The sequence below is a fragment of the Gorilla gorilla genome, chromosome 10 (genome assembly GCF_029281585.2).
Source record: "Gorilla gorilla gorilla isolate KB3781 chromosome 10, NHGRI_mGorGor1-v2.1_pri, whole genome shotgun sequence".
Lineage (NCBI taxonomy): Eukaryota > Metazoa > Chordata > Mammalia > Primates > Hominidae > Gorilla > Gorilla gorilla.
Genome location: NC_073234.2, coordinates 114,252,763 through 114,268,686, shown reverse-complemented (window position 1 = coordinate 114,268,686; position 15,924 = coordinate 114,252,763). Strand labels below are relative to the sequence as shown.

General features: G+C 40.2%; 1 protein-coding gene across 16 annotated transcripts in view; it reads left to right on the top strand.

The window, feature by feature from the left end:
• Positions 1–15,924, top strand: part of ANKS1B (ankyrin repeat and sterile alpha motif domain containing 1B) — a 1,254,535-nt gene that overhangs the window by 1,143,704 nt on the left and 94,907 nt on the right. For 12 of the 16 annotated variants that reach the window (XM_019038847.3, XM_019038842.4, XM_031016570.3 and 9 more), the window contains 2 exons: positions 12,819–12,926; positions 15,588–15,767. In XM_019038847.3, coding sequence (XP_018894392.2) covers positions 12,819–12,926; positions 15,588–15,767 — 288 coding nt within the window. The remainder of the gene's footprint in view (positions 1–12,818; positions 12,927–15,587; positions 15,768–15,924) is intronic. The other 4 variants (XM_063694231.1, XM_055358878.2, XM_055358873.2 and 1 more) reach the window with 1 other exon arrangement.

Here is a 15,924-nt window from a genome sequence, read left to right as displayed (position 1 = left end):
CCTGTTAAATTGCATCTTTTTGGTGTCAGCTTGGCCTTTTCAGCCCGTTGAGAGAATGTTGAATTTTACATTAGCCTATTATTATATTAAATATTTTTCACAGTTTTATGTCATTGAAAAATCTGATAAGTATTCTTCTTATGTCTATTTTGATGCCATTAATAAAAATATTGAATAGAGCAGAATCCAGGGGCAGAGCCTGTGGCATTCAATCAGTGGTCCCCCAACAGGTTATGACAGAGCCATTCATCAAGCCTCTTGGCTATAGATGTACAACCAGCTGTGAATCCACTTAATTTTTCTCTCATAGAGCCCACCATCTTGCAGATAATGAAAGACTTCATCAAGTGCTTTATTGGAATCAAAGACACTATATCTATGACATTCTCCTGGTCTGTCAACCTCATACTAATAACTGTCAAAAAAAGAAAGTTAATAAAGTTTGGCAAAAACTGATTTTCAATGAGGCCACCAAAGTTTGAAGAGTGGCTGATGATGCAGGGATTGTTGCCAGGGAAAAAGTGCATGGCTGGCTGCTGAGCTCCTTCCAGTGGGGTTCCAGGGGAGGGCTCAGCCCTTCCATTTCAGAAACTGGGCTTAATCAAAACACTCAATGAAGTTAGAATTTTATGAAGCTCATTTTATACCAGGCACTGTGCTAAATGCATTGCATATGTCTCATTTAATCCTAACAATTACACTAAGAGGCGAATACTGTTTCTTAGCTCCATCATTTTACACAAGTTAGGTGATACTGAGAGACGTTAAGTAATTGACCAAAAGGCATATATAGTAAATGCCAGTACCAACACTTACACTCAGGTCATCCTGACACCAAGCCCTGCTCTTAAGCACTATGCCCTCCTGAGCAGGTTCTGTGCCTCAGTGGTGTGGATTTAATTTAATTAAGGAGAGATCAATGTATCAAGATGTCCATTCTGTTAATACATGATGGGAAGGATTCTCTGACCAAATGCTCCCCTCCCTGATCCCCCGTCTTCAACATTTCCTCTTCTCATATCTGGGTACTCAGAAAACTGATTCAGCGATTACTGCTTCCTGGTACATGTGGTATTGAAGGAAAGGGAATTTTGAGGGATGTTTCATTTAGATCAGTACAAAACCTGATAAAATAACCCCTTGAGTAATCAGGGAGCTTACTTATGTTAAGATTCAGTGTCTCCCCATGCTGCTGCCAAAGCTAGATAGTTTCATTGCTTCAATATGCCCTCTACCCTTGCTTCTCCACCCCACCCTGGCACACCTTCTTTATTTAGCTGGGTTTCAGTATCACCGATTAAACTGTAGTCACACTGCCAGTCTATTTCATTGACTCTTCATGGGCTAGAAAGTCATTCTGACTCCAGTCGCTTTGTTTGTCCTAGTCTGTTTTGTGTTGCTATAACAGAACATCTGAGACTGGGTGATTTATAAAGAAGAAAAGGTTTATTTAGTTCATGGTTCTGCAGGCTAGGAAGTTCAAGAAGCATGGTGCCAGCACCTGCTCAGCTTCTGGTGAGAATTTCTGGTGTTGTATCACAACATGGTGAAAGGTTAAAGGGGAAGCTGACGTGTGAAGAGGCAAAACCCACAGGATGTCCTGGCTTCTTAACAACCCACTCTTGCAGGAACTAATTCATCCCTGTGACAACTAATCCAGTCTTGCCAGGGCAAGAACTCACTCACTCCTGAGAGAATGGCATAAGTTATTTCAAGGAGGATTCGCCACCTCATGACCCACATATCTCCCATTAGGCCCCATCTGCCAACACTGCCACATTGGAGATCCAATTTAAAGCTGAGTTTTTGTCAGAGAAAACTCAAATCATAGCACTGTTGATGTGATTAATTTGGTGCTTAGAATGCAACCTTATTCTCTGGTTCTTGAGTGTCATCTCATGATCACCACCTGTTACCCATCCAGAGAGAACCCATGTTGGCTCCTAGTGATCACTCCACAAACATCCACAAGCCATTTGTTGTAAGTATTTAGAAAGCATAAACATTTTTACTGAAGTGTTATGACTTGGAGGATTAAGACCCTCAAAAGTATACATACATAGGAAAGTCAGTACTAATTTACTGTATTGTGCACTTATAATAAAGAATATGCTACTGATCTATTAGCCTATAGTTAAATAGTACTAGGCTCCTAGAACAAAGCTACCCTGCAGGTCACATTTTCCTTAAGACATCCTGCAGTGTATATGTTGCTCACCCTTCCATCCAGCTGATAAGTGGTATATTCCAAGACAACGGAGGTCTTCTCGAGCAGCCTGGATTACAGCCTTCAGGAATGGCCTTATTCATACGATGCTGCATACTGAATGCATTCTCCCAGCGTTATTCTTTTTTCAAAAACAACTTCATTGCAATTTAATTACACCTCATGAAAATCGCCCATTTTATGTATACAGTTGGATAAATTTCAGTAAACCTATACAGCTGTCCAACCATCAACACAATCCCATTTTAGAACATTTCCATAACCCTAAAAAGTTCCTTTATGCTCATTGCAGTCAATCCCTGCAAATATTCCTACTCCAGATAACCACTGATATGTTTTCTGTACATATAGTTTTATGCTGTCTAGAAACTCATGTAAATGGAATCCTACAATATTCTATCATCTTGTGTGTGCAGCTTCTTTCACTTAGCATAATGTTTTTGAGGTCTGTTGATGCTATAGCCTGTATCATGTAGCCCATTCCTTTGTATCATTAGGCAGTATTTTGTTGCATGAATATACTGTATTTTACTTATTCATTCACCAGTTGATCGGACATTTGGATTATTTCTAATTTTTAGCCATTATGAATAATGTTGCTTAAACATTCATGTACAAATCTTTATGTGGGCATATGTATTCATTTTTAGCTAGGAGTTGCTAGCTAGAGTCAACTTGCTGGGTTATATGTTAGAAAACTGGGTCAAAATTTGAGAAACTGGCAGTTTCCTCAAAAGTGACTGTGGCATTTACAATCCTACTAGCAAGATGAGAGTTCCAGTTCCTCCACATCCTTATCATCCGAGGTAGGGTCATTCTTTTCTAACGTTAGCCATTCTTATGGGTTTAGAGTGATTCCTAGCTCTACTCTGTGATGTGACTCTCCAGAAGATAAGGAAGGGGAGAGTGGTGGGGGTGGGGACAAAGGGAGAAAAGGGACGATAAGAAATCTCTCTCACTGTTGTTACCCTTTTTTTTTTTTTTCCTCTTTTTGAACTCATCCTTGGGACTCAACCTCTGCTTTCCTTATAATACTTTCTTTTAACCTTAACATCCTTTTTGCCTCAATATGTAGCTGAAATATGATAAATGTCCAATTCTAAAGTGCAGTAGTAGCTGGCTAGGCTAAGTAAAATCTGTGGATGCATTTTTAAAACTTTAGTTTTAGGTAGATTTTTTACCTCCTCCCACATAAAACCCTTTTATCAGAGCTGCTGACAGAAACAGAATTGGCTGGATTGAATTCACTGCCTCTTTCACTATTCTGTCTGCTGATGGAGGGTGTTATATGCCATTAAAGTAGCTAAACCTCAAGAAGAGGGGCAGAGCAGCAACAGAGCAGAAAAGACCATTTATAATCCAAAAATGGAGTAACCAGGCCCTCACTTACCTAGGATTGTCTCTTGAGACTCAATTTGTCTTAGAGCTTCTTTTACAAATATGGGTATATTCATGTATGTTGCATGTTTCTGTTTATTTTATATGGATATATGTTAATGAATTTCGGTAACCATAATTTCCTTTACAATACTGAGAGCATCAGTCACACAATATAATTGATCATAAATTTTATGATCTCAAAAATTGAAAGGAAATAAAGTTAGAAAATACCCTCCTTAGCAGTAAATATCCTGCATGGTTAGCAAAATATAGCAAAACAGCAGTCTCTCTACTTCTTAAGATGCAGAGCATTTTTATGTATTCATAGTACTGCAGGGAGATTTGCACTTTTCAGATGCTATTAGCACATCTTCACATCTCCAAGAATAACTTCAGATCTGGGATGTTGCACATACTTCCCATTTTCTTTTGTAACAAATTTTTCCTTCAATAACCCCAATGATTGGGTTATTGAGCAATGTAAACCAAATTTCTCCTATAAAAACTTAACTGGCAGCAAGCTTTACTTAAAAGTAACTTTCAGGGAAATTAGTTGGGAACTGATTTATTGTTTTGTTTTGTGTGTGTTTTTAATCTTCTGAAGCAATGTTTACGTGAAAATCAGAAAATTAGTACCTTCATCAAGAGGTAATTCAGAGAGCTTTACAAATAAACCTAAGATTCTCATTGATTACAAAAGAAGGCTTTGTACCTCCAGAGCCCTTAAATGTTCAGAGGCAATTATACCATTAAGGTCTCTCTTTCCATGCAAAGATGATCTCATTTCCTCATAATTAGTATTTCCTATTTAATGAGACAGACTATATTCAGAAAACACGCATTCCTCCTCCCTCACTCTTTCTCACTATCCTTTGCTCTCTCTGGAGCTGTATAACTTGGAACCTCTTTTCCTTTCCATAGGTTAGTACAGTTGTATTTCGGTGGCATCTGTCAAACAGTTATTTGCTGATTATTTAGTAGCAGTTGGTTTGGAAAGTAATAGCAGAAGGAAAAGGGAATTTGGAAACTGTAGTCAGAGGGATTTTTTTTAGATGAAGTGGCAGAGGTAAAGGGAAAGAGTTACAGATGGTGGGATGTAAGGAAGTTTTGCATCACCCGTGGCAAGACTGTGTGTAGGAATTAAGGTGCCAAAGCTCAGAAAGAATAGAAGACTCGAGAGTAGAAACAGAATGAAATAAGACATAGGTGTTATTTTCCTTCCCTCTTTTTCTTTTAGAGACATCTCCCCTGCTTCATTTGTTGTCCACCTTGACAGGGGTTTGAGTTGAGATCTTAGAGATCACCTTTGTGTTGTATTCGTGAGCTAGATGCATTCAGGGACCCTGAGATGCAGTGACACTATATCTGACTTTCCAGCGCCTAGAGTCTAGTTGATCAGGTAAGACACATACGCAAAAAAAGAGAGTTAGCTATACCCACCAGGATGTATCACGTGTCAACAGCACAGGGCAGACCACAGATACTAAAGAAATTCAAAGAGAGAAAGGTCGATGTAATCCAAGGTGAGCAAGCAAGGCTTTAGGTGGATCTTGATTTCATCCTTGTGAGATTCTAATGAAAATCCAGGCAGAGACACTCTGGAATATGCACAAGTGTGTATACGTGGAGCAAAGAAATAACAGGAGAGAAGATTGGAGAAGTGGAAGGCATGATTCTGGATCTAAAATCTACCCAGAAATATCCATAATGGCACATTTAAATATCAAAGGTAATATCTAAATATTGTTGATAGGGTAAGAAAGTTTTAAGTTTCTGTTATACTTAAAAGAGAAATAATACCTTAGTTAGTACCTTAGTTCTGTGCTTTATAATTTCCAGATAAGCTTCCTAGTCATTCTCATTCATTCCACAGAAACCCCTTTTAGGCTGGGAAGGCTGTGTAGACGTATATATTTAGATGGATGGATGGATGATAGATAGAAAGATAGATAGATACATACGTACATAGATAGATGCCTACATACATACACACAAATATACACACACATATGTTCACATGGTTTTAATATTTTTTTACTCCCTGGATTGAGAGCCCTGGAGGACCCGATATTTTTTCTTCTTTGTGGCTCACAAATTGCATAACATGGTGGTTATATAGGAAAGGCATCCAAGAAATATTTGTTGAATAAGACTGTTATTGTCCCCTTTATATTACAACTCAAAGACATTAAAGATTACTTAGCTAGAAGAAGAGTAAGAGAAGAACCAAATGTCATGACTTTCTGCTCCTGAGGTCTTTCTGTTCACCATCCCATGCCAGACATGGATTATTGCAGTTCAAGAAATAAGAGAGAAAAATGTCGTGGTCAAAATTGTATGCAAGTTCAAGTGAGGATTTCTAAGATAGCAGAAATTCGAAATGGAATTATACACAGGCACTTTTGCCTTGATGCTTTCAGGTGGAAAGTGTTTAGAAATTGTTATCAGGCAGGGGGGAAAACTTTGACAATTATTTGCAATTTTAGTTCTGCAGATGAGAACAAAGCAGATCAGTTTCCACCGCAACTTCCATTCTTGGCATTTAGGAACACCAGAACTGCTCAGAACACTTGCAGTTTTATTAGAAGAGGCTACTCTGAAGCCAGGTGAGCTCTATAGACTCGCATAGGAGCTGTTCTCTTTAGTTGGCCAAGTATCTAGAAAGGAAAGGGGAAATAATCTACCCCCTAAAATGGAAGGGAGTTCCAAACGCAGGATGAACTGCCTCCCTCAATAAAAATCTAGAAATAAAAAGGATGCAGTCGCCTGGTGGTGAGAACTAGAATCGCTTGTGTGCCCAGCATCGCTGCATGTGTACTCTCTGAAGAATTCCAGCTACATGTGCTGTTTCACATCTGTCAGCTAAATCTGAACTCCAAAAACATAACAAATGCAAAATATGGCACTGAGGAACATTATGTGGGTTTGTGATTTTCCCAGGAGTTGGTCCAGCCGGCAATAAACGGATTGAGATTTCATGCAGAACATAGAGACAGACTGTTGCTACATGACTTTTCTGCGTGACTTGTGTGATTCTTGCAGTCTTCTTTGGTGTTTTCTATGCTGTGTCTATGTAAACATGGCATTGAGAACGGAAATTGTAGGATGATAGAATTATTTAAGCATGTGGAATGTTTGCTATCCAGAAAGGAGCACAAACCAAAATTTTCAATGATAGGGGAAATGTTTAGTGAATTATGACATACTTCTCTGAAACAATAATGTGATAATATGGAGTTAGTTAAAATGTCTACTGAGAGTTGTATATGTAGAAAAGTTCTTTAGCTTTAAAGAACTGAAAAAAAGGCGAAAATGGCACTCGTGATATGACCACCACAAAACATAATCATGGGGAAAAATGAAATATATCTATTTAGATATAGTTTGTGGATTACTGGTTCTCTTACTTGTTTTTCTGTATTTTATAAAGTGTCTAAAATGGGAAAGCAGTATAGCTATTATAATCAAAATGTTATTTACTTTTTTAAAAGCAGATAAAAATGCCTCATTTACATCATGTTTAAATTAAACATGTTAAATTTAATGTGATATAAATTTAAACGTTTAATTTTATATCACATTAAATTTTAAAAGAAAAAAGGAAGTTTAAGTACATTGACTTTCAGCTTTGCTATGACATATATTCTGAAGTAAGCTATTCCATGTAAGGGTACATCATGATACTGTCTGGCAGAATTCCCACAGCCAAACCCAGAAACATAAACAGCAGTGACGTGATATTATAGGATTGTCATCCAGCACGATTATTCTCCTGTTGCTGAGATTTACAGTGGGGTTTCTGGAATTATCCTGTTTAAGTGATACTGGAGAAAATTCCTGGAGGCGGCTACTGCTGTGATGAATGGATACCCACCTGTGGCTGACTCCTGTGGTTTCAACAATACTCCTTGCCTTCGACCCACATTCTTCTTACAATAGTTGTAATAAAAACCATTAAGAACACATGCCATAACTTTTATTTCCTTTTCTTTTTCTTTTTTTCTTTTTTTTTTTTTCCTGAGACACAGTCTTGCTCCGTCGCCCAGGCTGGAGTGCAGTGGCGTAATCTCGGCTCACTGCAACTTCCACCTCCCGGGTTCAAGTGATTCTCCTGCCTTGGCCTCCCGAGTAGCTGGGACTACAGGCGCACGCCACCATGCCTGGCTAATTTTTTTTTGTATTTTTAATAGAGACGGGGTTTCACTGTGTTAGCCAGGATGGTCTCGATCTCCTGACCTCGTGATCCACCCATCTCAGCCTCCCAAAGTGCTGGGATTACAGGCATGAGCCACCGCGCCTGGCCAACTTTTATTTCTTATCTATTGGAACTCAGCAGTTGGAGCCACATTCTTATGCTTATGTGTATAATAATTTTTCTTAGTTAATGGTGTGATAATGTAGTTATTTGTGCCTGATCTCTCCAATATTGTAAGCTCTGTTCATAGACGTTCCCCTTTGGATCCTCCAAATAATTGGTAGCAGAAATTCAATATTGTTTTTTGAGCTGAACTGAATTGCTTCAACACCTTAGAATAACTGAATCTCCAATATATTACCATTATTTTGTCTTTTACTCCCATTATGTTCTTGTCTGAACAGTTAACTTTAACCCAAACAGTAATGAAAACACAGAATTCTTCTCTACTGCAGTAACCATTGCTCTGGTGTTCTTGAAAACTAAAGTTTTCACACTGGTTATCACCCATGATGCCTGGGGTTGTAGGATTCCACTACTCAGGAACCCCATCTGCTTGCAAAGACAGTCTGCTATAAAGCCTTTCTCACTCAAGGCAAACCCAGCCACCTTCAGACTTGACTTTTCCATAATGACCATCTTTCTTTGGAATATTCTCTCTGTTATTGTTTTGCCAATTGGATTTCTTACTGTCAACCTGGGCATTTTGAATCCCACTGTCACCCTCTCTACCACTCCACAGTGAGCCAGCTCGGATTGAATCTTGGGTGATGAGGGTTTCCTGTCCTTGGTCTATATATATATATTTCACAGGGAATACTGTGAAGTACCTGCCCTTGTAGCCTGTAGCTTTAACAATGCTATAAGCTTCACTAAAAAGTGAATTATTTTAATGTTTTCAGATGCTCAAAACCCTATATAAATGCTTTAAACATGATAACTCAAAGTAAGAAGCAACGTCTTAAGAAGCCTCATGATGACATAACCAATAGTGTAGCTAAAGGTCAAAAGGTATAGAGGTTAACAGCAAGAAGAAGAGCAAGGAGAGTAGTGAAGGGCAGATTAAGAATCAGGTGCACATCCTAGCCATGTGCCTCTTAGCAGTGTGACCTTGGGCAAGTTACTTAGCATTTCATAATCTCAGATTTTGCATCTCTAAAATGAGAATGGTTTTATTGTATGCTATTGTAAGGATTACAGGAGATATTTATATTCGTGTATAACCACTTGGTAGTTTCTAGCACAACTAGAACATAGAACTAGAGTATAGAAAATGTTCAGTAAATGGAAGTTACCATCAGTATCTTCAGTGATGGGGGCTCATTTCTGATAAAAAGGAGAGTTATCCACGTGATCTTGATAGTACTAACCATCCTGTGTTAATTTGTTTCCTGTCTATCTGTCTATCATCTATCATCTATCCATCAATCCATTCATTCATCCGTCCACCCTCATCTGGGTAGCTCTACGGAGGAGACAGCAATGAAGCTTCAGTGCAGAGGAGTGCCTCAGCTTACCTCCTATTGAAGATTAAGCGATGTGGATGGCAGAAGAGCATATTCTTTTAAATTGGGTCTGGCCTCAGACTAATAGCTAGAAATCAGCCATGTTCCTACTAGGATAAGTTGCTTCACTGAGGGCTTTCCTAAGGTTAGCCACATCTCTTCATCCAAAGCTCCAGTGTATTTGTTTAACATGATTGACTTTATGACAATGACCAAGTCCTTGTTCTTCTGGGCCAGGATTCCTGTGCACCCTCAGAACCCATTCACTGGAATAAGCACACTGTGAAAGTTGCTTCTTCTATGTGTCAGGCACTATGCTGGTTATTCTCACAACTTACTCTTCATCTTCCCAACCACATTTGAAATTGTCATTAACTTCTTCACTTTATATGTGAGAAAACCTGAGATCAGAGGAGTCAGGTAACCTGCCCAAAATTGAGTTGTGGGAGAGTAAACCAAAAGCAATAGTGGGGATTACATCAGCTCAATTGTACCACAGTTATTTGTTATTTAGTGTCAGTTTTGTAAATAATAATAATAATAATTAAGCAAATGTCTTTATTATAAAAACATTTCTAGCAGGACTCGGGGAGGGGGCAAGGTAGTACCATCAGCATGAGGTCCAGCTACCTGCTGGGAGAAAGGCGGTGAAGATTTTATGGGAGGAATTTATATCCAATAGAAGCCTTTGGCAAAGTAATTGAGGATGAGAATAAAAGAGAATTAGAAAATATACTGTGTTTAGACTTGCAAAATACCTTTGAAAAGGTTATCATATTTTTTCTGAGATGGAGGAATTATTTGGTCTTGATGCTTAAAAACAGAAACAATACAAGAATATAAGGGCATTTCTATGGATCGTATAAACAATGCTGCCTGCAAGTAATCAGCAGTAGGGCCACACTTAGTTAGCATATTTATAAATCATCTGAAAGGAATACATAGTGAAATTTCCAGATATGCAAAAATCACTAAGCTCTTCCAGGTAGTGAAATGCCAAACTGGTTAATATAAATGCAAAAAGCTAACATAGGGCTGTGTGAGTGGGCAGAAGGATGGCAGATGGGCTTCTGCCTGGACAACTGTAAGATAAGGAATTTAGGGAAAAATAACTCAAATCATCCCTCCTAGATTAAAGGGCTTTGAACTATTAGCTATAACAAAATTAAGGGATTTTATAGTCAGTGTATACTTTTGTCCCTGGTTATTCCTACTGCAGCTAAAAGGCTAGCTAGAAATCACGTGTGCTTAGGAAGGACATTTTAAACGGGTATTAAAAGCAGAAAACAGTATCCTGCATAAATGTAAAGCCATGGTTCACTTATACCTGGAATATTGTGAGCCATTTTCTCACCAAACCTTAAGCAGCTATAATAGGGTAGGAGAAAGTCCTGAGGATGTCAACTGAGATGATTTATGGAAAAGAGGAGCTGCTTTATGAAAACAAACTTGCAAAGATTAGGATTAATCAGCCTGGGGAGATGAAGGTTTTATAAAATCATAGGGATATGGTGCATGGGGACATTCACCTTGGCTAACATTTACCCTCCTCATCATCAACAGCCATGGGTCAGAGGGTGGCTGTCAAAGGAATAGGGTGTAGTGTGAGTTTAAAATCTACATCAGTTTAGGCCAAAAGGCCCGTAAGTTAACCAACAAATAGGCAAATAAAAAGTTAAGGTAGATGAAATACTACACAGACATAAAAAAGAATGAAATCATGTCCTTTGCAGCAGCATGGATGCAGCTGAAGGCCATTACCCTTAAGTTAATTAACGCAGAAACAGAAAGTCAAATATTGCATGTTCTCACTTATAAGTGGGAGCTAAACGTTGAGTACTCATGGGCATAAAGATGGCAACAGTGGACACTGGGGATGACAAAGGAGGGGAGGGAGGAAGGGGACAAGGGCTGAAAAACTACCTGTTGGGTACTATGCATACTACCTGGTGACAGGATCATTCATATCCCAGACCTCAGCATCACTCAGTGTATTCATGTAACAAACCTGCACATATACCACCTACATCTAAATTAAAAGTTGAAATTAAAAAAAAAATTCAAGGTATCATGGGATGCCTGCCAAAGAAATGCTCTCCCCACCTTCTATCTTAAAACTTGAAAAGAGAAGAGAAAAATGTACACATGGGGTAACGACTTTGGAAACTAGTTACCCAACAAGATTATTATATCTTGGGACTACACATAGGTAGGGAAGAGGTAAACACATTTTTATGAATGGATGAATATACAATGTATTTTTAAGAGGCTGGTAACATTTGGAGAAATGCCCAAATTTTGTGACGTATACTTTGGAGTAAAACATGCTTTGGAATCAGGCAAATCTGATTCAAATCCCAGAGCCACCACATGCTGGCTCTTGGGTAGGTGACTTAACCACTCGGAACCACAGTTTCTTCATCTGTCAAGTGAGAACTCCTTCCAGATAGAGAAGTTGGGAAGATTGAAAGGGGTGTGGCCCTGGTAAAGCACCGGGAATGGGGCTGAGGATTGAGGCGCTGCAATTCTCAGTTCCCTTTGAGAGCTCTTCTACCATGTGCCCTTTGCAGCATGGTCAGATTCAAAATACCATCCTGGGGAGGCTCTGAGTCTACCCTAATAGGCAGTCCTTCATTCTAACTGTATCCTTATGCAAGATGACTCTAATTTTGCAACTCTCATCTCTATTACCATTCATTCTTTCATATTCATTAATCCCTTATTTTTGTTTAGTCATCCTTTTATGCTTTTGGGAAATAATAGTGATCTACATATGCCAGTGCCCTGCTCTCGGGGAGCTTTCCTGGAGAGGGTGGAACAAAACACAAACACTACGCCTGTAAAGAAAGTGCTTTTAGAGCGTGACAAAATGAGGATGGATCATCGTGGAGAGCATGTCAGGGATTGAGGGCATGGCTTCTTCAATAAGGAGGTGGGGGAAGACCTTTCTGAGGAGACATCAGCAGCACAGTGTCCAGAACCATGAGAAGTCACTGGTTATTTGAAAATCTCAGAGGGGAGAGGGGGCATTCTAGGCAGGTGGTTGAGCAGGGGTAGAGGCCCCAAGGTGAGAATGAATGTGGAGCTCCTAATACCTAGAGGAGGCTGGCATGACTGCATATCCTGGATGGAGGGAAAGAGACAGAGGGCAGCCTGTCTCCATTACCCTGAAGCCAAGTCCAGACTCAGATTTTATCCTGTGAGGTTTCGGCTGCTTATAAGAAGAGCTGGTTTCTCTTGAGGCTGCTGCATTGGGAATGAGACTCTCAGGCAGCATGAGTGGAAGGAGAACCATCCTCCCTTCTCTTTGTGCCCCTGATACTTAGCCACTCCAGGCTTTCCAGATGCTACTGCAATCTTTCTGGACTTCAGTGGTCACACTGATGTGACACCACATCTCATGGTGCAGGAGTAACTTTGCACAAATCTTTTTTCACCCCACATGTTTTAGGACATATAAAAATTATTTGTTCTCCAGTGAAATATTTAACCCAAATATATGTTGTTTCAGGTTTTAAAAATCAATTTGATTGGCCACAGGAAACGTATTTTGGCATCTCTGGGAGACAGGCTGCACGACGATCCCCCACAGAAGCCCCCTCGGTCCATCACCCTCAGGGTAAGTGCCAAGCACATTCATTTGGTTCTCTGCCCTTATCTTAAGAACTATTTGTTTGAGACCAGCCTGGCCAACATGGTGAGACCCTGCCTCTACTGAAAACAGAAAAAATTTAGCCAGGTGTGGTTGTGCCCGTCCCAGCTACTCCGGAGGCTGAGACATGAAAATCGCTTGAACCCAGAAGGCGGAGCATTGCAGTGAGCAGAGATCGCACCACTGCACTCCAGCCTGGGCAACGGAGTAAGAAAATAAAAGAATTATTTTATGTAGTTTTATAGGTCTTACAAATGTGCACTTTATACAACTGAAGCAATAGATCAGGAAGTGCTGGCTCTTTTCTATGAAGTTTACCATATCTGTGTAAAAAACAATCTGTCTTTTGATTGTTTGACACAATCAAAACAACAAGATTTGTTTTTCTAGATTGGTTAAATATATATTTTTGAGATTTAGATATCCATCTATAATGGAATTCAGCCTGACAAACCACTACCTTTAAAGAACCACTCCCTCACCTCCCATCCCACACCCCATCTACGCCAAGAGAGCGGAAATGAGTTTTCTGTCAGACTCCTCAAACCCACAGAAAGAAAATCGATCAAGGACCACAGTTAAGTAAAGATCAATTTAAAATTAACCTTAGGGTCTTCTGTTTTTCAAGAAGTAAAATTTGTCCAGCTTTACTCACTTCAAAAATTCAGAATAGAGAATCTAAAACCTTACTTAATAAATTGTATTTCTTTTATTCAACTACACTTTAGAATTATGAGGTAGGGGCCGGGCGCAGTGGCTCATGCCTGTGATCCCAGCACTTTGGAAGGCAGAGGTGGGCGGATCATGAGGTCAGGAGATCTAGACCATCCTGGCTAACACAGTGAAACCCCAACTCTACTAAAAATACAAAAAATTAGCCGGGCATGGTGGTGGGCGCCTGTAATCCCAGCTACTCGGGAGGCTGAGGCAGGAGAATCGCTTGAACCTGGGAGGCAGAGGTTGCAGTGGGCCGAGATCGCACCACTGCACTCCAGCCTGGGCAACAGAGTGAAACTCCATCTCAAAAAAAAAAAAAAAAAAAAATTATGAGGTAGGAAACTAAACAGAACCTGTATAAGGGAGAGAGAAATAAAGAGGAAGTGAAGGAAGGGAGGGAGGAAAGGGCAGAGAGCAAGTGAGAAAGATGATTTCCAGGCAAAATGGCAGGGGCAAGAAGTGGCCGGCAGTCACTGGTGTTCATGAGTCCTACAAGAACTTTTCAAAAATTCGTCAAAAAGCTGAGATCTCCCTGAAAGCTGTGGGGTGCCCACTCTGCTCTCTATTTTGTCCTGCACTTGCTTGCTTCTGATTTCTTTTCTGAAGAGATGAACACAAGCACGGCACCCGGACGTAACCGTCGTGATGAAATGCAGTGGCCTGCCTCTTATTAATAAACTTCAGCAAACAGCATAGCCACTGTCAGGATAACAGAGGGTGGGACAGGAAAGGAGCTGTTAGGATTTGGAGTTGATTCAGCTTTGGAGAGGAAAATGCGCAAGGATTTCAGGGGACGCAACAGAATTGGCTCCAGGAGGACAAGCTTAGCCTCCTGAGAGAGACTGGAGTGGGATGGGTAGGGACTACATGAATACTGGTTTAATTAATTACTGGGGGCATTAGGGTACACTGGGATATTTGGAGGCTACTTGAGAGTTTTGGGAGTCATAAAAGTACAAATAGAAATTTCACCCCTTAGAAAGAGGAGCCTCAAATAAATTAGAAAAAAATGATTTTTGTTTTGCCTTCATTTTGCTGCACGGAAGGAGAGAAAGATATAAGCACCATCAGTGTAGTCACCCTAAAATGACTCTTTAGAGGAGTCATTTCCTGCTACTTACCCTGCTCTTTTTCCTTCCCCTTCTGAACCTCTCATTCTGGCTCTCTGGAAGAGATTTAGGGGAACAAAAAAAGATCAAAGACAGAGATTTCCAAGAAAAAGTATAGGACCTAAATCTATCATAGAAGGTCCAGAATATCCAGAGGAGAAGGGATCTGGAGAAACACCATGATCCCAATCCTCATTCTACTTGCAAATAGTAGAGCTGAGCTGTCTATGCCCCTTATCTTCCTCCTGACCTGTTTCCCTTGGATGGAGTTGTCTTTGCCTTGGAAAAGCATCCTCTGTCGTAGCATGCACTGCTCTGCAGTCTGTGCGTGTGACATGCTGTGTTGCCGTACTGTGTCCTCTTCCCAATCCTGTTGTCAGACCATTCTTTGATGAAGGATCAAGACCCATTGGGTCTCATTTTAGCTTTCTCATCGTGGCATCTACCATGGTGAGGACGCTCTGCCCACATGAGGGCCCAGTTCCTCCCCTGTAAACACATGCAGTAGTGTCAGAGGTGCCCAACATAGGTGTGCCTCCCTCCTGAGACCATCCATGATGCTGCTTTAGGAAAACAGAACCTGACTCTTGATATTTCAGACCTTTGACCTGAAATACTTAGGGGAAAAACGTATTGACTAGATCATGCCATTAATAAAGTGGTGGAATGTCATTCATTCCTTGGCTGTTGCTTCAAAAGCGACTCCCCACCCCCACAGTTTGTCTTGTCAGTATTTCACAATTTTGAAACCAAAGGTTAGCCACAGAACATGGTATTTATTTCATGATGTATTTCCATTCAGGAACCCAGTGGTAATCACACTCCTCCTCAGTTGTCTCCATCACTTAGCCAAAGCACTTACACCACTGGTGGCTCCCTAGACGTTCCTCACATTATCATGCAGGGCGATGCAAGGAGGAGAAGAAATGAAAACTACTTTGATGATATTCCCCGATCAAAACTGGAGAGGCAGATGGCTCAGGTAAGGTGTTATAAGCCTTTGTGATCTTTTTCAACCATATCAGGTAATGCCTTTTAATAGTGAACAGTAGCTTCCTATGGATGCTTATTGTCCGTGCCTAACTAGAATTTATACCATTTTATGCCCCGCCTTTCATTCCTTGCTCATCTGAACTAGA